Raw genomic sequence first — 21,737 nt, 5'->3', positions numbered from 1 at the left:
GAGCTGAGTACTCTTGGGTAGACACTTAGCCTGTCTAATCTGTTTTCTTTTGATATGGAGAGGTTAACAATGCTGACTTCCTAAGTTGGTGTAAGGAGCTCACCTAGGAAATAATGTAGGGGTGTGCTTACTCCTACAACGGAATATTGCATGGCCACTAAAAATCATGCCACCCCAAACCACTGACTATCGCAAAAAGATAGATTGTTTTGCTAAGTGTGTGTGGGGGCGGGGGAAGCCCACAGAACTACTTGTTTTAAATGATAACATTATTGTTTTAAAAATGATGTATGAGCTGGGTGTGGTGACACATGCCTGTAATCCCAGAGACTTGGGAGGCTGAGGCAGGAGGATGACAAGATTGAAGCCAGCCTCAACAACTTAGCAAGGCCCAAAGCAACTTAGCGAGGTCCTAAGCAACTTAGCGAGACCTGTCTCAAAACAAAAAAGGGCTGGGGATGTAGCTCAGTGGTTAAGTGTCCCTGGTTCAATTCCCTATATCAAAAATAAGTAAACAAAAATACGCATGTATGTATTAATGCATTTTAAAAATAACTGGAAGGACCAATGTCAAAATGTCCAAAAGAACTGTTCTTTTTTCTTCATGCTTTTATGTGATTTCTTGGTTCCATGAATAAAGCCTGAGCTATTGAGGAAATCAGGTGGGGGCGGTGAATGGCGGGGTCTGAAGGTGCCTTCCTAGGCACTCCAGGCTATGGCAGGGATGGTTGCGTAACCTCCTGGAGGTTCCCGGGAGTCCCTCACAGGAAGGAGCCAGCCTGAAGTAGATCCTCCCTGAGGGAATGAACACGCCTCCTCTGTCCACACAGCCCTGGGTGGGAACCTGCATCCTGCTGCTCAAGTCCCCACCCAGAAGCAGGCAGACAGAACACTCAGTGATTGGTCCAGAAGGGGCATGTGACCCACAAAGGGCCACAGCCAGGAAACTCAGTCTCCTTTCTTTTCAATTCTGGTGCAGTGAGTTGAGATACAGGACTGGACTGCCAGCAACCATCTTTCTTGGCAAAAGCAGGGACTATGGTAAGAAAGACACCCACATACAGACAGAAGTTCAACCAGAAGGGAGAGAAGAGCTTTGAGGACAGTGTGACCCTGGACTGGCCTAAAGTTGGCTAGATATGTGAGCCAGTAAGTTCTCTTTGGTTTAAGATAGTGAGTTTGGTTTGCTCCATGTAACCAAGGAAGTTCTGGGTCACACCAGCTGCTGCCATACCTTCAAGGTTATCAGATCCAACCCTCCAGGCAAGATGTTGAGGACAGTCCTCCCAGCAGTGACTTCCTGCATGATCCTCAATACCCGCACACATTCTCCTACGCGCTGATGCACCTGCAACAGAGAGACTAGTGGGCACTGGAAATTCCACAACCATCCAGCAAGAATCTCATCTACAGAGCCAACCAAGGAAGAATGTAAGGAAGGTTTGTTTGCCCCCTACACTCAGCAAGCATGGGGCCCTTGCAGCTCACATGAGCACCGCCCATCAGCACAAGGCAATCAGTCCTGTCGTTCTGATTCTGCCTGCCCACAGGGTTGTCAGGAGGATCCGATGAGATGACGAGGACCGTCCCACCCCAAATCTAACTAGGCATTTCTGGTAGGAACTTTCATTTTGGCACTTCTCCGCAGGCTAGGACTCCCTCTCCCAGGATTTTTCAAACTCCAGCATGGCAAGGTGTAGGGGACTAGGGAACAGCCCCCAAACAGCTGAACATATGCAAGCTCAGAGCTGCAGAGGGCTGTGGTTCAAACCTCAGGAAGTAAGCCAGTGTGCAGATGAGCCCGACGGCAGAGAGCCAGAGACAGTGAATTCCTCCGAGAGCAAGAACTGATGGCGCCTGAAGCTGGTTCCAGTGGTCTCACTCTTCCTACAGTCTGCTTATATGAGCCAATCAGTTCCCTTTTTTGCTTAAGCAAACTTAAGCTGGGTTTCTGATACTGGCAATTTTAAGAGTCCTGATTAATACCCCATTTATTCCCACTAAGATGGGAGTAAAGATTTAGAAAGTAAAAGAATTGTTTATTGAGAGCAACAGTCTGGGTGAGTATCCCCCAAAGGTCTATGTATTCAAGATGGTCTCCAGAGGAGCACTTTGGGAGGGGGTGAAATCTTTAGGAGGTGAGGACTTGCAGGACCCCAGTCTCTTCCTCACTTTTGCTTCCTGGCTCACGAGGTGGGTGGGTCTGCTCTCCCCCCGCATTGCCATCTAGCACCACTAAAGGCCCAAAGCAGTGGGTCCACCTGATCTTTGACTGGAACCTTCAGAACCATGAGCTAAATAATCCTTTTCTCTTACAAGTTAATTTTCCCAGGTATTTCACTGTAGTGACGGAGAGCTGACCAACACAGTGAAAGCAGGCTCAGTAACCCTCCTTCCCTGGTCGCACACGCCTACCTGGGGATTCCGAACATGGAATTCCTTCTCCCCTTCCTCAATTTGAAGGTAGGGGATCCATTCCTCCTCTAGTGACTCATTGGTGGGCTGATTCTCCTCTGGGACCTGCTTGCAGAAATAGGTAGCCGAAGCTGACTGGTCTCTGAAATACACCCGCCGTAGAGGAGAGGGCAGAAGACACCATGAACTCACTTCTCCCTTTGACCAGCTCCTCTCAGCCAAGTCACATGGGCTCCCCTTTTGCTAGTAGGGAAGGGGTCTGAGGCATGCAAGGAAGAGTAGGAAAAAGACATATTTTTGGACAGACCAGGATTTGAACACCAGCTCAGCTGTGTCACTTTTGGCAAGTTATTTAACATTTTAGAACTTTGGTTTTCTGCTCTTTAAAATGGGCATAACGCCTGCCTTATATGATTGTTGGGAGGATTAGAAATAATACACAGGGGATAATGCTACATTAGCTCAGTGATAAAACACTTGCCTAGCATGTGCAGACCCTGGGTTTGGTCCCCAGCACTGCAAAGATCAAAACAAAAATCTAAAAACTTTTTTTTTTTTGTATTGGAGGTTGAACCCAAGGGCACTTAACCACCCCAACCCTTTTTATTTTTTTGAGACAGAATCACACTAAGTTGCTGAGGCTAGCCTTGAACTTGCAAACCTCCTGCCTCAGCCTCCTGAGTCACTGGGATTAGGTGTATGCTATCACATCTGGCTAAAAAAGAAAACACTGATAGGGGACTAGCCTATACCTCGCTCACTGCAGGCACCCATTCCAGGAAAGTTCACGGTGACTGTCATCCCTCACCTGTGCTCTGGCACAGCAACCACAAAGCCACGGGAGGCCAGCTCCATACAGAAGGCTGAATACAACGTCCTAGAGATAAAGAAAGGAATAAGGAGAAGGGATCAAAAGAACGGCCCAGGGCTCACCCCACTCCACTGCACCCATTCCAGCCATGCTCTGCTAGTGACCACCCCAAAGGATTAAGCAGAGCAAGTGCCCCAGCGGGCAGCCCTCCTCCAGGTACTGTTCCCAAGCCCCACAGTTCTCATCCCACAAGGCTCTGCCTCCTCCTCCAGGCACTGTTTGCAAATCAACCCACAGGGCCTTGGACCCTCCGTGAGCCCAGCCCCACGTCCCAAATACATTTTGACTACTTCAATAGCATTTTTATTGTCATACACTGTATGTCCCCCAAATTAGCTGTTAAGCTCCTGGAAGACAGAAACTCTTTTTTTGGTACCAGGGATTGAACTCAGGGGTGCCTAACCACTGAAGCACATCCCCAGCCCTTCTGAATTTTGAGACAGGGTCTCACTGAATTGCTTAGGGGCTTGCTAAATTGCTGAGGCTGGCTTTAACTCACAATCCTCTTGCCTCAGTCTCCTGAGTGGCTGGGATCATAGGCATGCACATTTCTTTTATATGCAATTTAAATACGACTTAAGATGCAGATTTTTCTGTCTTCCACCTGCCCAGGAGAAGGAAAAAAAGGAATACGGCAGATTCTGCCGACTGCCTACCCCAAACACCTATTTTCCCTTTCTCCTCAATAACAGAATGATTTTTGGCCAACAACCCTTTTATGCCATCAAAGTATTATATTTCCCAGCCTCCCTTATAGCTGTTAGTCTGTGTAGTTAAAGTTCTAATGCAGCACAGTGCAACAGAAATTTAATGCTAAATCAATAAGTAATTTAAAATTTTCTCATAGACATATTTCCAGAAGTAAAAAGAAACATACTAACTTTAATTGCACATTTTATTTAATCTATAATAACCCATTATATTTTAATCATATCTTATTTAATTATATTAAATATTAATTGTTTAATCATATTTAATCATTTTATTATGTTTTATTGAATTATAACCTATTTAACCTATTATAATTATAATATATAATAAAAAATCTTTTAAGTTAATGAAACTTACTTTTTTTTTTCATATTAAGTCTTTGAAATGGGCATACATTTCATACTTGCAGCTTACCTGATTGGCCCAGACACATTTCAAGAGTTCAATAGGCACACAGAGTTTGATGCTACCATAATTGGCAGAGCAGGACTAGTCAATGAGATGTAAACAAGTTGTGTTACATAGAACTTCCTATAAAATTTCCTTTATAAAGCTCCTTCCTCCTGCCTGGGATGCAGATTAATGGCTAGAACTAAAGCAGTCATCCTGGGTCATGAGAGGACTTTAGAAATGGAAGCCACAAGGGGCAGAGCAAGATTATAAAATAAGTCTGATTCTCCGATAACTTCAAGGAACTACAATATCACTCTGTCTACCGCTAGCTTTCTTCTCTCTCAGAAGAGAAAAAAAAAAAAAATTTATTTTGTGTTAGTCTCTATTATTTGGGGTTTTCTGTTACACACAACTTGCCCAAATCCTCACTGACACAGCAAGATCAGTTTCCTGGATCTCTGTTCACCTTCCCCCCTTCCAAGGGGAGGCAGGGAACTGCACCTCAGAGGCAGAGAGGTTTCTGGCGCCTTCCTAGTTTGAACTGTGTAGCGGCGGCAACGTTAGGCCAACCTGCCACTCACAGCCCGTCTGCTCAGTGTACAGAGTGTGTGTCCCTGGGCTGGGGGTGCAGCCGGGTGGTACGGTGCTTGCCTACTATGCATGCACTGCAAAAACAAAACAAAACAAAACAAAAAAACAAGCATGAGGGGCTGGGGATGTGGCTCAAGCGGTAGCGCGCTCGCCTGGCACGCGTGCGGCCCGGGTTCGATCCTCAGCACCACATACAAACAAAGATGTTGTGCCCACCGATAACTAAAAAAATAAATAGATAAATATTAAAAAAAAAAAAAAACAAGCATGCGTCCCTGCCTGCCCATGTCCCCACCTGCCCACTTCAGAGGACTGCGTGGGGCCTGGTGACAGTGGCCTGCCTGTCCCACACCTCAGCGCACATGCTCCTCCCTGAGTGGGAAGCCACAGGTCTGTGGCCCACAGAAAGGACCTCAGAGCGAAATAACCAGCAATGGAGAGGAAACAATGTCCCTGGCCCTCCCTGCCCTGCCTTGGAATTTCACTCTGGTTAATGAAGAGTGTTTACAACTGGCTCCGCCTGGTCCCTGAGATGTGAAATCTGAATACAGATTCTTAGACCCCAAGGACCACCTTCCAAGTCAGGTCCTCACTACTCTCCCAGAGCAGGATAGTAGGCTCAGAAGGGAATGTTTCTTAGTTTCTTTTCCTGGCCCGACCACCCCTTCCCTGAGGGCAGAGACTCTCACTCACTACTCAATGCCCAACCTGGCACAAGCTCTGGCATGAGGCAGGCTCTCAGTTTACCTGCTTGCCTTGCCAGCCTCACCTCTGCATCTATGCTCCACTTCTGCCCAGGCTAAGTCTCTATACCAGCTCTTCTTGGGGATTCAATCCCTGATTTAGGAATAACCTTCCCCTCGTGCCACGGAGTTGGCACAGAGCAGGTGCCCCACAGGTGTCTGCTGAATGAATGAGAACCCAGCAAAATAGCCCTTGCAGTCACGGGATGAGTATTTCTTTAGAGACTATCGTTTTCTAGGCACTGGGAATGACACAGACAAGGTCTCTGCCTTCAAGAGCCTGCAATCTAGAAATAGGGAAGACGGCCATTAAAGAATAATTAACTCAGGGCCTGAGGCTGGGGCTCAGCGGTAGAGCGCTCGCTTAGCACATGCGAGGCCCTGGGTTCGATCCTCAGCACCACATAAAAATAAATAAATAAATAAAATAAAGATATTGTGTCCAACTACAACTAAAAAATAAATATTTAAAGAAAAAGAATAATTAACATAAGTAAGTTCATCATAATTATGACAAGTACTGAGAAGTACACAGATAATGTGCAGGTCAGGAGGGGTGTCCTATGGAGCTGACCTCTAAACGAGGACCCTGAAGGTAACTGGGAATTAGCCAGGCAAAAGAAGGAGCAGGGAAAGAGGAAACGAAGAACAGAACAGCCAGAAGATTCTAGGCAGAGGGAAAGGCCTCAAAATACACCAGACGAGGGCCCCCAGGCAGTAAGTAAGTGTTTTTTAACTAAGTGAAAGGCCAATTTGTTTGGAGAGCTGGAATGGGTAAATAGCAAGACATGAGGCTGGAAACTGTCTTGGACCTGCATCCAGGTAAGACCATGTAAAGAACCGAATTAAGTTCAAAGAGCTTTTAAAAAATTCTAATTAGGGGCCAGGCATGGTGGCGCATGCCAGTAATCCCAGCAACTGGGGAGGCTGAGTTCAAAGCCAGTCTCAGCAGATTAGCAAGGTACTTAGCAACTCAGTGAGACCCTGTCTCTAAATGAAATATAAAAATGGGCTGGGGATGTGGCTCAGTGGTTAAGTGCCTTGGGTTCGATCCCTAGTACAAAAAAAAAAAAAAAAAATTGTTCTAATTAGGGGAGGGACATTCATTTACTCATTCAACAAATACTTATCGAGCATCTTCAACATACCAGGCACCATTCAAGGTGCTGAATAACAAGATAATTTCTGGTTTCAAAAGAGATCTCCCCAGCGGGATGAGGAGAGCCACGTCCGCAATCCATATCTCAGTTATTCCAGAGGCTGAGGCAGGATCCCAAGTTCAAATCAGTCTGGGCAACTGAGCAGGACACTGTCTTGAAATAAAAAATATTAAAGGGCTGTGCTAAAACCATGCAATGGAGAAAGGATAGCATCTTCAACAAATGGTGCTGGGAGAACTGGAAATCCGTATGCAACAAAATGAAATTGAATCCCTTTCTCTCACCATGCACAAAAGTCAACTCAAAATGGATCAAGGAGCTAGGAATCAGACCAGAGACTCTACATCTAATAGAAGATAAAGTTGGCCCTAACCTTCATCACATGGGGGCAGGCCCCAAATTTCTTAATAAGACCCTATAGCACAAGAGTTAAAACCAAGAATCAACAAATGGGACGAATTCAAACTAAAAAGTTTTTTCTCAGCAAGAGAAATAATATGCGAGGTGAATAGGGAGCCTACATCCTGGGAACAAATTTTTACCCCTCAAACATCAGATAGAGTTCTAATCTCTAGAGTATACAAAGAACTCAAAAAGTTAAACAACAAAAAAGCAAATAACCCAATCAACAAATGGGCCAAGGACTTGAACAGAAACTTCTCAGAAGAGAATATATAACCAATCAACAAATACATGAAAAAATGCTCACCATCTCTAGCAATCAGAGAAATGCAAATTAAAACTACTCTAAGATACCATCTCACTCCAATAAGAATGGCAGCCATCATGAAGACAAACAACAATAAGTGCTGGCAAGGATGGGGGGGGAAGGTACACTCATACATTGCTGGTGGGACTGCAAATTGGTGCAGCCAATTTGGAAAGCAGTATGAGTATGGAGATTCCTTGGAAAGCTGGGAATGGAACCACCATTTGACCCAGCTATTCCCCTTCTCGGACTATACCCAAAAGACCTAAGAAGAGCATACTACAGGGACACAGCCACATCAATGTTTATAGCAGCACAATTCACAATAGCTAGAATGTGGAACCAACCTAGATGCCCTTCAATAGATGAATGGATTAAAAAAATGTGGCATTTATACACAATAGAATATTACTCAGTACTAAAAAATAACAAAATCATGGCATTTGCAGGCAAATGGATGGCATTAGAGCAGATTATGCTAAGTAAAGTTAGCCAATACCTAAAAACAAATGCCGAATGTCTTCTCTGATATACGGGGGGTGGCTCAAAATGGGATAGGGAGGAAGAGCATAAGAAGACTACCACTAAATAGGGAAGAGAGGTGGGAGGGAAAAAGAGGGAGAGGGGAGTTGCACGGAAGATGGAAGGAGAACCTCATTGTTATACAGAATACATATATGTTGCTGTAATGAGAAAAAGAAAAAAAAATGTGTGTCACATTAGATTGGATAGAGAGAAAGGACGGGAGAGGAGAGGAGGAGTAGGGGGGATAGGAAGAGCAGCAGAATAGAATAGACTACATGATTGATGTATGTACATTCCATGTATGTATTATATGTCAAAATACATTCTGCTGTCATGTATGACTAAAAACAAATAAAATAAAAATAAAAATTTTTTAAAAAGTATTAGAGTTAATATTGTTGTAATAACTCATGCCTCTGCAAAATATTAGAAATAAAGTTACCTGGGATGGTTGAGGGAAAAAAAAAAAGGGCTGTGAATGTAGTTCAAGGGTAGAGAGACCCTGGGTTCCATCGCCAGTACTGAAAAAACAAAACAAAAACAAAAACACCTCCTTAGCTAGAGCGCGGCCAAGGGTCTGGCGATGAGGAAACCTGCGAGATGCGTGAGGCTCTGGGACAGTTGATGATGAGCACAGAAAACATCACAGGCTCAGCTGGTCCCACCGTGGGGCGGAAGCAGAACCCGCAGGAACGATGCTCAGTGGGTATCATGTCTGAGAGTCTGGTGGAAGAGGTCTTGGAGTCTGCCACCCCATGTCCCTCCACAGAGAGAAAAGAAAAGGAGAAGTGGCACCAGTGTGTACCCAGGAGGCACCCGTCCAACTAAGGCCTCAACGAGCCACCTGTTGGGAGTGGCATCCCCGTTTGGTAGGTGTGGAAATCTAGGCTCAGAGAGTTACCCAACTTTCCCAAGGTCACATGGGGCACAAGTGGCACGGCGGGGGTTTGAGCTAAGCTGTTAGCTGTGAGCACAGGGAGCAAGCCTGTCCCATTCCTTGACATGCCAGTGCCACACACAGGGCAGGCAGTCAACACAGGTTGAGTAAATGGCTGTCCAAATATAAAGTTCTAGCACTTCTGGGTGGGAACAGAGGGTGAAAACACACCTTTACGCAGATGTGGAACACGGACCTGAAGAACGTGGAGGCTGCACAAAGCAGCCCTGGGAAGGGTCCTCCAGAGGAGGTGGACCCAAAGTTACAGCACGGAGCAGACGGAGCTAAGACGGCTAGCAGATGGACATGTCTGTCTTTCTGCCCTTTGAGAATAAGTTGAGACTCAGCAGCTGTCGCTGTCACTAGGCAAAGTCTCCCCAGACAGGGATATAAGTTCTTACCTGAAGGCTCCAAGGCCATGGGAAAATATGATCAAGGGGTATCCAGAGTCCTTCGTCTTAAAGGGGCCGTTCCAGCTAACAGGCAGGCGGCAAGATCCTAGCAGAGACACAGGCTATAGAATCCCTGGCTGCCCAGAGCTGTCACCAGGAGGGCAGCTCAGCAGAGGCAGGGGTTCTCTCCCTCTGAGGAACCTGCCAACCACCCCTGAGCATCCCAGGACAATCATCACCTAGCCTATGCTTTCCACTTTTCTTCCCCAGGGAGAGGGAATACAAAAAAATGGGAGTGGGCCTGTAGTCCCAGTGGCTCAGGAGGCTGAGGCAGGAGGATTTTGAGTTCAAAGCCAGCCTCAGCAAAAGTGAGGCACTAAGCAACTCAGTGAGACCCTGACTCTAAATAAAATACAAAAATAGGGCTGAGGATGTGGCTCAGTGGACAAGTGCCCTTGAGTTCAATCCCTTGTACCCCACAAAATGGGGAGATATATCAAAGGCCTGGGGTTGGGGGTGTAGTTAGATGGTGGAGCACCCACCTGAGCAAGAAAGACCCTGGGCTCAACTGCCGAGATGGCAAGAAAACAAAAAAATCGGGGCTGGGAATGTGGCTCAAGCGGTAGCGCGCTCGCCTGGCATGCGTGCGGCCCGGGTTGGATCCTCAGCACCACATACAAAGATGTTGTGTCTGCCGAAAACTAAAAAATAAATATTAAAAAAATTCTCTCTCTCTCTCTATCGTTAAAAAAAAACAAAATTCTCTCTCTCTCTCTCTCTTTAAAAAAAAAATAAACAAAAAAATCATCCATGGGGACAATGCTGAGCAAGTCTTGGCAACCTTGAGATGCCAAGGAGTGGACAGAGGACCTGGGACAATCCTTGGGGGGAAGTGGATGATTTCGTGTGGCCCTGCCCAGAAGATGGGAGCCTGGAGGGAGAACTGCAGGAGACCCTGCTCCCCGAGAGCGAAGCTTGGCCAACCTGCAGGATGGCTGGCAGTGAGCACCTGCTGGACAAACAGCCAGACCCGCCACCTAGGCAGGCATCCCGCATCCCAAGCACTGCACTAGAGGCTTTGACCTGACCCCACACCTCCCACACTGTGACCCCACAAAGGCAGGTATTCAGACAGATCAGGGAACATGCCCAAGCCCCACGACTAGTAAATCAGAGAGCCTGGATTCAAAGCCCAGGAGAGCGCTACTCAATGGCCAAGCTCTGCACACCCACCCACTGCAAAAGGGCTGGACTCTGCAAGCTTAAAGGTATTTTGTCTACCTGGGGACAGCCTAGGGACATAACCAAGCAGCTGGGAAAGCATGGGGCCAGCCTTACCCATAGCCAGGCTGAACAGCAACCCCACCCAGCGCTTATTCAACCGCAGGTAATCGGCCAGGCCAGCGCAGTACTCAGGGCGGGGGATCCACAGGGGCTGCTCCACAGTTTCCTCCGACTCCTGGCAGGGGTAGAAGAGTCGAAAGAAGCTCCCCTGCAGGAAAGAAGAGAGCAGCTGCCCAGAGCAAGAAGCCCAGGCACCTCTGGATCTCCCGTTAGGGCACCAGGCAGGCAGGGCATCGACACAGGGAACCTTAAGCTTCAATGACACACCCGAATTTTACATTTAGAAAAAAAGGAATTTAGCATACATGAAAAATGTTATTTCAAATAGCTCATGGTATTTTTGAATGACATTGGGGGGGGTGCCAAAATACTTAGTGCTTAGGACATCAAAAGATTTAAATCTGGGGCTGGGATTGTGGCTCAGCGGTAGAGTGCTCGCCTAGCACGGGCGGGACCCAGTTCAATCCTCAGCACCACATAAAAATAAAGGCATTGTGTTGTGTCCATCTACACCTAAAAAATAATTAAATAAAATTTTAAAAAGATTTAAATTTGGTCCTGAGCCCAGGCCTGGAGGAGCCATGGGAGTGGAGATTTGCCCTTGTGCTGAATGAGGCACTAATCATGGGTCACACAGACCCATGATTAGTTAGTCCTCTAGGCTAACTCTCAGGACGAACTCATCTTACACAGGAGAAGGTGAGGGATTACTAAAAGTGGGTGCCTCTCACGAGGAAACCAGGAGCCAGCAGAGAAAAACCTAGAAACTGGCCACGTTTGGTGATACCTGCCTATAATCCCAGCGACTTGAGAGGCTGAGGCAGGAGGATCTCGAGTTCAAACCAACTCAATGAGGCCCTCAGTAACTCAGTGAAGTCCTAAGCAACTCACTGAGACTCTGCCTCAAAATAAAAAGTAAAAAGGGCTGGTGATGTGTCTCAGGGGTAAATCACCCCTGGGCTCAATCCCTGATGCCAAAAAACAAACCAACAAATCTAGAAACTGGTAGAAGGAAAGTCCAGAAGGAGCAGATGGAGGCAGGAGAGATAGGGCCACCAAGTTCGCACCCAGGTTGGGGAGTCAAGGGCAATGGCATGTGCTCACTCTTCTTCCTCTCACCAACTCCCATAAGGATGAAATGGAAAACCTTTTGGGGTGGGTCAGGCATCTGCCCTCAAGACAGGTGGGAGGAGCTGGGAGCTGCCCCCTGAGCTAGAGCCCCGCCCCCCTTTCCTCCTGGCTGAGGAAAGAACACTTCATCTAGGTCAAATGGGAAGTGTCTGGTACTTGATAAGAGGAAGACAGCCCTGAGGGCTGATAACCAAATCCAGACCAGCGCTAGCTCAGCTTCCCCACCTGGAACTGTGCACTCTCACCCGTGACCATGAAGACCAAGCACAGCTCCTCCTCTCAGTGGCCTGAGATGATCTGTGAAAATGGTTCCCTACTCTCTTGACCCTGAAAACCCCACAAAATCAAGAGGTTCAGATCTTCATGTTCACTTTAAGAAGATTCATGAAACCACATAGGCCATCAAGGGTATGCATATCCGAAAAGCCACCAAGCCCGTGCAAGGCGTCACTTTAAAGAAGCGATGTGCACCATTCCGGAGTTACAATGGTGGAATTGGGAGGTGTGTCCAGGCCAAACAGGGCTGGACACAGGGTCGGTGGCCCAAAAAGAATGCTGAATTTTTGTTGCACCTGCTAAAAAATGCAGAGAGTGACACTGAACTCAAGGGTTTAGATGTAGATTCTCAGGTGTTTGAACATATCCATGGAACAGTGCACCTAAGGTGCACCGCTGTCCTTACAGACGTCTGGATTAACCCACTCCTGAGCTCCCTGCCCCATCTAGAGGATCCTCACTGAAAAGGAACAAACTGTTTCTAAACCAGAAGAGAAGGTTGCACAGAAAGTAAAGGCATCCCAGAAAAAAATGAAGAAGCAAAAACTATGGCACAGGAATAAACTCAGATAAAATAAATGCAAATAAAAGATAAAAAAAGGGGCTGGGGGGCTGGGGATGTGGCTCAAGCAGTAGCGCGCTCGCCTGGCATGCGTGCGGCCCGGGTTCGATCCTCAGCACCACATACAAACAAAGATTATTAAATAAATAAATAAAAATTTTTAAAAAAAACGGGGCTGGGGTTGTGGCTCAGTGGTAGAGCGCTCACCTAGCATGCGCAAGGCACTGGGTTCGATCCTCAGCACCACTTAAATGTAAAATAAAGATATGTGTCCACCTAAAACTAAAAAATAAATATTAAAAAAAAAAAAAAAGACCCAGCACAGATCGAAGCGGGGAGACGTGTAGGGGAGGAGCTGCAGACACCTACCTGGAGACTCTGACCCTCCATCACATCCCCACAGCCTACAAGGTGGGGTCCTGAGACAGCTGGGAAGCACACCGACTGGCTGGTCCCCATCTCAACGGCAACTGATCCTGTGACTGGGGCGGTGCTGAACTTGACGGCTGGAGGGTGGAACACAGAACAGCCTCTTGCTGGTTTCCTCTTGGCTTTTTGCTACTCATGAGTCATGTGCCACTGCCGCTCCGTCCCCTCACCCCTCACCTCCCCATCCTCCCTGCCAGTCACTCATTAAATCATTTGCTAAGGTAGAGGGGCTGCATTTCTTTCTGGGGAGGTGAGGAGATGGTGGTGAAGAGGAGAAAGAACTTCCATCTTCAAACCTGCCAAGAGCTGGGGATGCAGCACTTGCCTGGCGTGCACAGGCCCTGGGTTCCAACCCCAGCACTGCGAAAAGAAAGAAATAAAGTGGGAACTGAAGACTTCCAGTAAGTGTTTATGCAGCACCTACTGTATGCAAGTGCAGGGGTAACTGTGGCAGAGACCGAGACACAGACCTGCCCTCCACAGGCTACCGGTGTAGCAGTTCCCTATGGGCACTGAGCTAAGCTCCTCACATCCATGAGCTCCTTTAATTCTCTCAACAACTCTTGGAGGTGGGCAGTATTGAGATCCACTTTATGGATGAGAAAACTGAGGCTTGAGAGGTTGAATAACTTTCCCAAGTTACCTCGCTCAGGAGCACACACAGGTCTGCCGGGGCCAGGCACGGAGCTCTTAGCCACGACTGACCCTGCTCATGGGGGACACTCAGACACACACAACACCGCTGACCTAAAATATTAATGCTAGTTTGGTTTGATGGTTGAGGGGAGTAAAGTTCTTTGTTGTTTTGCACTAGTGTGAAATGTAGATGTCACAGGTCACCTGGCCTTGAACTGCTGTAGGTACTTTGCCAATGAAGCTATCATGGTGGATAGCATTAGGCAGAACCTGACACAGCAACGCCATTTTGAAATATATCTTAGAAGAGTCACCTTGTGGTCACTCTGACTCAGCCTGACCTTAAGCCCCAGACAAGGCTTCATTGTCGTACAAATTAAGGACATGGTTATCTGGGACGGGAACCCTGAAAACACCTGCTTCGACATGGAACGGTGAGCACCTCACAGAATAGAGGTGACGTCCTTTGGGTCAATCTCCTAGCAATGGCGCAACTGCAAAAATTCTCCCACTCCCTCATGCCCCTGTGTCTGGCCCAGGCTGAGTAGAAGACAGGTGTCAGTCTCCACCGGGCCCCTTCCGCAGGTTTGTCATGAATAAACCTGCGTCACTGTTGCGCCACCTCGCCCCTCTATGTCCTCCATTCACAGATGGCAGAGCTGAGAAAACCACAGGGAAATGAGTCCCCAGATTAGACTATAACTGAAACCTGACCCATTCCTGGACTTTCTGATCACCCGGGTCAATACATTCCCAACAGCGCACACCAGGCCTTGAGTTTGGTCCCCACCACTGCAAAATAAACAACAACAACTAATAAACCAACAGAATTTAGATTCCTATTGCTTGCAATCAAGAGCAGCTAAAAGAATTCCCCGTTATTAATTACTGTATTACTCTGCTTCCTGCAAGATGCTCTCAGAGGGTTCAGAGAGTTCAAGTCCAAGCACGCCTGGGCAAGAAAAGTCCTCCAGAAATTGCTCCTGCCAATCCTCCCCTGATCATCTCTCCATCCCTGGCCTGGTACATACATGCACTTTACTGAAGAAGCCAAGATCCTAAGAGATTAAGTGAGCTGCTCATGTCACAACCAGAATTATTATTAAACACACATCTCCTGCTCTCCAACTTCCAACTGCCTGGTCCAATGGACACCCCCAAATAATCCTAATATCATTCTATTTAACGTTAGTAGGTAAGAAACAATTTTCTTTTCTTTTTTTACAGAGCTAGAGTTGGAACTTGGGGCCTTACACAGGCTAAGCAAGCACTCTATCACTAAGATAGCTATGCTCTCAGTCTCATTTATTTGTACCATAGACTTAACTCCATTTTGCTTCTCTGAAGCAAATCTTTTTTTTTTTTTTTTTAAAGATAGAGTGAGAGAGGGAGGGAGAGAGAGAGAGAGAGAGAGAGAGAGAGAATTTTTAACATCTATTTTCTAGTTCTCGGCGGACACAACATCTTTGTATGTGGTGCTGAGGATCGAACCCGGGCCGCACGCATGCCAGGCGAGCGCGCCACCGCTTGAGCCACATCCCCAGCCCCATGAAGCAAATCTTAAAAGAATCCCACTCTGGCAGGCTGAGATGGGAGGACCACTTGATTCCACAAGTTCAAGGTGAGCCTGGGCAACACTGGAAGACACCATCTTAAAAAATATTGAAAATCAACCCAATTCTCTTTAAAAGGATGCTAAGCTCCTGATGTAATCAGTGGTTGACCAGAGCTTCTTAGCCTCAGGCCCTGACTTTTGCCTTTGTTGCTGATGGACACACAGCACGATTGGGTCACGAGAAGCATGCCATCCACATGACAGTGAAGCAACTGCCAAGTTCTGTCATAAGAGACAGATAACAGGGGTTCTGAGGGGACAGAGTGCTTCCTGAGCTTGGGAGCAGGGGGAAACGGGAAAGGCTGATATTCAAGTAGGAAAACAGTGGGCAAAGGCAGTGTGCTAAGAATGAGAAACGGGGAGCGGCTAATGATGGACAGAAGGGGAGAGGAGAAAGCTGAAGGGCAGCTAAACTAAGGAGTGCCACTCTGCTCTGAAATGAGGTGGCAGATGTCCAAGGGCTGCTGCGCAAGAAACCACATCTGAAAGACCTGCTCTTGGGGTGCAGCTCCATTGCGGCCTAGCTTGCTTCCCCTGGACAAGTCATCTGACCTCTCATAAGCCTCATTTCTCATCCTCATAGGGACACTAGGAGATAAAGTGAAATAATGCACTGAAAACACCTGGCATACTCCTGGTTCTTAGCAAGATTCCAGAAAATATCTGTTGATTGAAAAAACAACAGGTTTTGGAAAAGGCTGGGAGGCTAACTCAGCGGTAGAGCCCTTGGCTAGCACTTGTGGGGCCCTGGTTCATCCCCAGCACTGCCCAAGAAAAAATTCTTTATTGCAGGGAGGCTAAGGCAGGAGGATCGCAAATTCCAGGCCAGATTCAGCAACATAGCAAGACAGTGTGTCAAAGTAAAAAAATAAAAAGTGCTGGGGATGTAGCTCTGTCGTAGAGTCCCCTAGATTCAATGCCCAGTACCACCCTCCTCCCCAAATGGACTTGGCAACTGTATAGGTTTGGAGAATCAAGGGAGAAGGGAGAGCCAAAGACAGTCAGATTTCAGGGTTCATTGACAGTAACTTCTTATGGGAAGAGATTTTTCGTCTCATCCTACACAGGGAGCAGCGTGTGGGACAGGCGGCAAGATAAGTGGATTTGGAAACAGCGGCCCAGAGGGGAGAAGGTGTTTCTGATATCCCTGGCAAACTTCTGAGAAGGTCATCAATTAAATTCTGATTGGAAATAAAGAAAAAAGAAAAAAAGATCATTGGCCAGAAGTGAGGCTTTCATGAAGAGATGAATCTGTATTCCCTACGCTCACACTGACTGGTGCTCAGATAGAATGAGATGGAAAACCCCAACCTGACCAATTTTACTGAAGACAATCCACCCAGAGCATCCAGAGTCCTTTCTAAAAACACTGTGGAATTTTCCAAGGAAATCGGTGCAGGTGTCTCTGCTTCTTTTGCTCCTCTTGCCTGAACAGTTCATGGTAGGCTTTTTCCTGTCCAGGAGCCTCTCCATCCATCCAGGCCCAGTGAGGTCACCATGTCCTCTGGGGATATTTCCCAAGTCTTTCCAATGTTTCCTCCTCTCAATTTCTGAGCACAGTCCCCATCTCTTATCTAGAATCCAATCACAGGGCTGCTTTAGGCAGCTCTTCTAGCAGCTTTCAACAGTGACCTGCCTCCAACAGTGGTCCATGTGGAATGTAGCTCAGGTATTCCTTGGCCTAGATCCCATTCACACAGGCAACTTCAAAAATGTATATTCTAGCCAGGCATGCTACACCTGTAATCCCAGCGATTTGGGAGGCTGAGGCAGGAGGACTGCAAGTTTAAGGCTAGGCTCAGGAATTTAGTGACTGTCTCAAAATAAAAATAAATAAATAAAAAGGGCTCAGGATATGGTTCACTGGTTAAATGCCCCTGGATTCAATCCCTGGGTCCCTCCCCAAACCCTGGGCAAAAAAAGTATATTCTAGGGCCTCCATTCTCAGAGGTCAATATGGTTTTTTTTGAGGTGCTAGGAATAAAACCACAGCCCCCATGCTTGGCATGCACTCTGCCACTAAGCTATACCCTAGCCCCCAATTAGTTTGGGTTTTTTTGTGTGGGGTGGGGGAGGGAGAAGGGTCTCATTGAGTTGCTTAGGGCCTTGACCTTATGATCCTCCTGTCTCAGCCTCTTGAGTCACTGGGATTACAGACATTCATTACCATGCCTGGCCCCCAATTAGTTTTTAAAAGCTTCCTGGTATTTCTAATCACCTGGTCTAGATAGTGAGAGGTCTTTCTTCTGTTCAGACCTGTGTGCATGCAATGAACACTGACAGTACCCTGTATTCTTGTCCCCTGATTTTTATGACTAAGTTTTTACCGGGTATAATCGCCAATGGCCACCCCAAAAGTAAGTTCCTACCAGTCACTAGGCTTAATGTAGTGCCCTTTTCACAGTTGGTCTCAATAATTAATTTATTCAATGAATGTTCTTTAAATTTTCCCACAGTTAAAACTTTTAGATATATTCCAGGGATAAAGACTGTGTTTTGGACTAGGGTTGTAGCTCAGTGGTATAGCACTCACCTAGCACAGGCGACGCCCTGAGTTCGGTCCTCAGCACCACATAAAAATAAATAAATAAAATAAAGGTATCGTGTCCAACTATAACTAAAAAATTAAAAGAAAATTTAAAAAGACTGTTTTGTACTTCTTTGTAGGCCAAACCATTTATCCATGTTTTTTTTTTAAATCCCTTTATTTATTTTTATTTTTCTGTGGTGCTGAGGTTGAACCCAGCACCTCAAATATGCTAGGTAAGTGCCCTGTCGCTGAGCCACAACCCCAGACCCCTCAATTCTTTTTAAATTTTTTTATCTAAAAATAAAACTATATGGCATAGTAGGAAAAGAAAGGCTCTGGTAACTGAATTCCTCTGGTTCTTATCTATGAGGGTTTTTTTTTTTTTTTTTTTGGTACCAGGGATTAACTCAGCGGTGCTTAACTACTGAGACACATCTCCAGCTCTTTTTTATATTTTATTTAGAGACAGGGCCTACTAAATTGCTGAGAATGGCTTTGAACTCGTGATCCTCCTGCCCCAGCCTCCTGAGCCCTTGAGATTACAAGCGTGCGCCACCATGCCTGGCAGCTGTGAGATCTTGAGCAAGTTCCTTAAACTCTAAACCTCTAAGAATTAACCACATGATAGAAATAACACTACTCATGAGGCTGTTGAAGAGGATTAAGTAATATATGTGAAGCCCCTGACATTCAGACAGCAGTAGAGCCACGGAAGGTAGCTATACCTACAGTTATTTTAACTAACTACATGGCCTCTCTGAGCCTAAGTTGTTTTATATGTAAAATGGGGACATTTCATAAGTGAAATTTAAATGAGTAAACTGATATTGCCTAGGGCCTGGTATATTTTAAGTACTCACAAAATGTCAGGAACTAACTCGTTAACAACGGTAAGTCTCTCTTTCAACATACCCAGCCAAGGTCTCTTTCATTTTTCCTGGATTATACCCTTCAGTAAAGTGGATTTCTCAGGTCTCAGTCACCCTGCCAAAGCCAGAGTTACTACTCAGGCCCCAGAGAGCTCAAAGGGCATCGACAAGGGCTTACGCTGCAGCTGTCCTCCTGCTGGGGCCCTGCTTCTAGGGAGTAGGGACGGCCTCTCTGCTAGCTGGGTGAACCTTTCATCACTGGCTATTTCAGGACAGAATCCAAGATAAGCGCCTCTCTAGCAGCCTTCCTTTCAGACAAGGGCCCCTGGGATACTAAAAGTTCACTGTGTGACCTTCGGTCTCTGGAGGAAGTGAGGAAATCTCACCCTGCTTTTAAATGGAGACATCGGGTTCAAAAGGACGCGCTTGAGCAACAAGCTTGCTGGGTCTAGAAAAGCAGCCTCGATGAGGTCGCGATAAATGTCGTTTGTGGAGACCTGACGGTTTACAGATCCACTTACACCCCGGCCAGCTCTACAACCCAACCTCGCCCGAAGGCTGACGGCCACCTCCAGTTTAGAGAGGAAGAAAGCGGGTCCCAGGGAGGTCACAGAGGGAGAGGCTGGGCTGGATGAGAACCACACTGGCTGACTTAAAGCTCACGGCAAAGCGAAAAAGAAATAGGGACCCACCCACCTGCCTGAAAACCACGGGGCCAAGCGCACAGAGCGCGAGGCTGCGCTGAGAGAAACAATTTCGGGGCGCGCGAGTTTGACAGTGCGAGGATTTAGCGTGTGGGTGGGAAACCAGAGGTGTCTGAATAGGGAACGGGGGGGGGAGGGCACGAAGACTAAAGGTCAAGGTGCGGTTCCCGGCATCGAGAGGCAAGGGAGCCCCAAACCGGGCTGGCGTAAGAAAAAGTCTGCAGCCAGCTCAGTTCACCACGAGAACTTTCTCCAACCAACTTACCCAGTCAAGGTGATCCTTCAGAAGCAACTTCAGACGTTTCACTCGACGGAAAAGAGAAACCGCCCAGGGTCCTATGGCCCCTTGGTAATTGTAGTTTCCAGGAGTCGACGTGGACGCTTTTAAGAGCGTTTCCCGCCTCTCTGTACTGAACTACAATTCCCGGTGGGCACCGCGCCGTCTCGAGCATCGCAACCGTTAAGACTACAATTCCCAGAGCCCTACGGGCCCGCGGATGGGTGAAACCGCCCAAGGCCAGGGTGCGGTGCGATTCCTCCCTCTGGCGGTCTGAGCAGAAACCGCGGCGAGGTGGTCTCGAGCGGAGGGTTACAGTTTATAGTCCCAGTGAGTAACCCTCCGCCTGAAGGTCTCGCAAATAGTTCGCGGGCGTGCCTGGAAACAGCCCTGGCTTCGCTTTACTCTCAGGGAGGTGGGGAGGAGGTTCTTTGTTTCCATAAATTTTGCTTCCTGGAGATGAGACTGATCATTCCAATTAAGGGCACATTCCCTACAAGCCTACACCTGTTGACACCTTTAATTTCCATTGTCCTTCGCAAGAGACTCCCTAGAGACCCGACCAGGGAGGAACCTGCGAGATCAGCGGGTCCAACCCCTCAGTGCATCCCCGTTTTACTGCCCTATGCTGATTCCTAGGGACACGCTGGCGAATGAGATGCGGTCTCTAGCCTCAACCGAACCCATCTAGCAGAGGATTCGGACAAAGGAATAATGACAACACAGCGACACGCACTCTAATAATGGGAGAAACAGCGAGTGTGGGGGACTGATGTGGGGCACCTGCCCAGGCTTGGAGGAAAGCTGTGTCCCCAAGGCTCCCTAGAGGAAGGGATGGGAAAATTGAGACCTAATGCCAAGAACTTAGCTGGGAGTACCAGGAGCGCGAAGAGTGCCTAGGACAGTTTGCGTGGAAAGTTCATTGCTGGCCAGAGCACAGAGTGTGAGGGACTAAACGGGGGAGGTGCATGGGAGAGGTAGGCAGGGCCCCACCGGCAAACTTCCATTAGAAACTCGGATCATTCGTGCCGCTCAGAAACTCAACAGCTCTCCACGACCTATGAATGAGGTCCCAACTTCTTAGCTTGGCCTTCAAGGTCCTTCCACCGCACCCTGTTGGCATTGCTCTTTGCTACTCCCAGACAGAAGCCTCTCCCAGCTTCAACTGCCCTGTCCGCGACTACTGTCTCCCCTCCAAATTCTCGGGATGCACAGGCTGTCCCCCTCCATCAGGTACCCTGGTACCACCAAGTACTCTGCCCTGCCTGGTGGACCCTCTAATCCTGTTCTGCCTTTGAAGTTCCTCCAAGTTCCCCCTCTCCATGAAGCTTCCCTGTCCCAGAGTATCTCTGCTGGAACATTTGCATGCACCTTTTGTTTGGAGGCTTTATCCTCACTACCTGCGACATCTATCAGGTTGGAGGTCTTAACTCTCCAATGGATTGTGAGCTCCTTGAGATCAGGAGTCCTCTATATGCTCTATCCACGTCCCCACAAAATTCACCAGTGTCTAGTTTCCGCTCTAGGTTTCTTTAGGCTTCTCTCTCCTGGAACACTCTCACCACCACCATCTTTCTGGGAGTCAAGATAAAGTCATCAGGAGGGCGATGACATACTGCACTATGGTGACTAAGCCCGGATTTGATTAAAGCTGTAGTTGGTGGCACAGGCCACAATACATAAAAAGCTTAGTGTGAATCAGAACAGTTAGCCTTTGGCTAACTGATAGGGGCTGTGTAGCTGGCCTAGAACACTCATGACAAATCAGAGTCCCTTGTCATGAGCTGGACAGCTGGAGGTCATTTCTTTCGATCTTCTATTCCTGGAGGCTGGGGCAGGAGGATCACAAATTCCAAGCCAGGCTCAGCAATTTAGCAATCTCCTTAGCAATGTAGTGAGATTTTGTCTCAAAATAAA

At 47.4% G+C, this 21,737-nt stretch overlaps 1 protein-coding gene and 1 pseudogene across 4 annotated transcripts in view; one reads left to right on the top strand and one right to left on the bottom strand.

Moving 5' to 3' along the window:
- Pafah2 (platelet activating factor acetylhydrolase 2) overlaps positions 1 to 19,962 on the bottom strand; it is a 34,242-nt gene extending 14,280 nt beyond the window's left edge. The window contains exons 1-8 of one of the 4 annotated variants that reach the window (XM_048816057.1): positions 19,809 to 19,902; positions 13,515 to 13,549; positions 13,130 to 13,266; positions 10,786 to 10,939; positions 9,457 to 9,553; positions 3,224 to 3,292; positions 2,416 to 2,557; positions 1,235 to 1,348 (exon numbers count right to left, since the gene is read on the bottom strand). In XM_048816057.1, coding sequence (XP_048672014.1) covers positions 1,235 to 1,348; positions 2,416 to 2,557; positions 3,224 to 3,292; positions 9,457 to 9,553; positions 10,786 to 10,939; positions 13,130 to 13,219 — 666 coding nt within the window. In that variant the 5' untranslated portion in view covers positions 13,220 to 13,266; positions 13,515 to 13,549; positions 19,809 to 19,902. Of the gene's footprint in view, positions 1 to 1,234; positions 1,349 to 2,415; positions 2,558 to 3,223; positions 3,293 to 9,456; positions 9,554 to 10,785; positions 10,940 to 13,129; positions 13,267 to 13,514; positions 13,550 to 19,808 lie in introns of all 4 variants that reach the window. The other 3 variants (XM_048816058.1, XM_015485477.2, XM_015485480.2) reach the window with 3 other exon arrangements.
- On the top strand, positions 12,228 to 12,826 carry LOC107142101 (annotated as a pseudogene).
- Positions 19,963 to 21,737: the final 1,775 nt, after the last annotated feature.

Source organism: Marmota marmota, unplaced genomic scaffold (assembly GCF_001458135.2).
Source record: "Marmota marmota marmota unplaced genomic scaffold, marMar, whole genome shotgun sequence".
In the NCBI taxonomy this organism is placed as follows: domain Eukaryota; kingdom Metazoa; phylum Chordata; class Mammalia; order Rodentia; family Sciuridae; genus Marmota; species Marmota marmota.
Note: the sequence above shows the minus strand (reverse complement) of the source record. Positions and strands in the feature narration are given on the sequence as shown.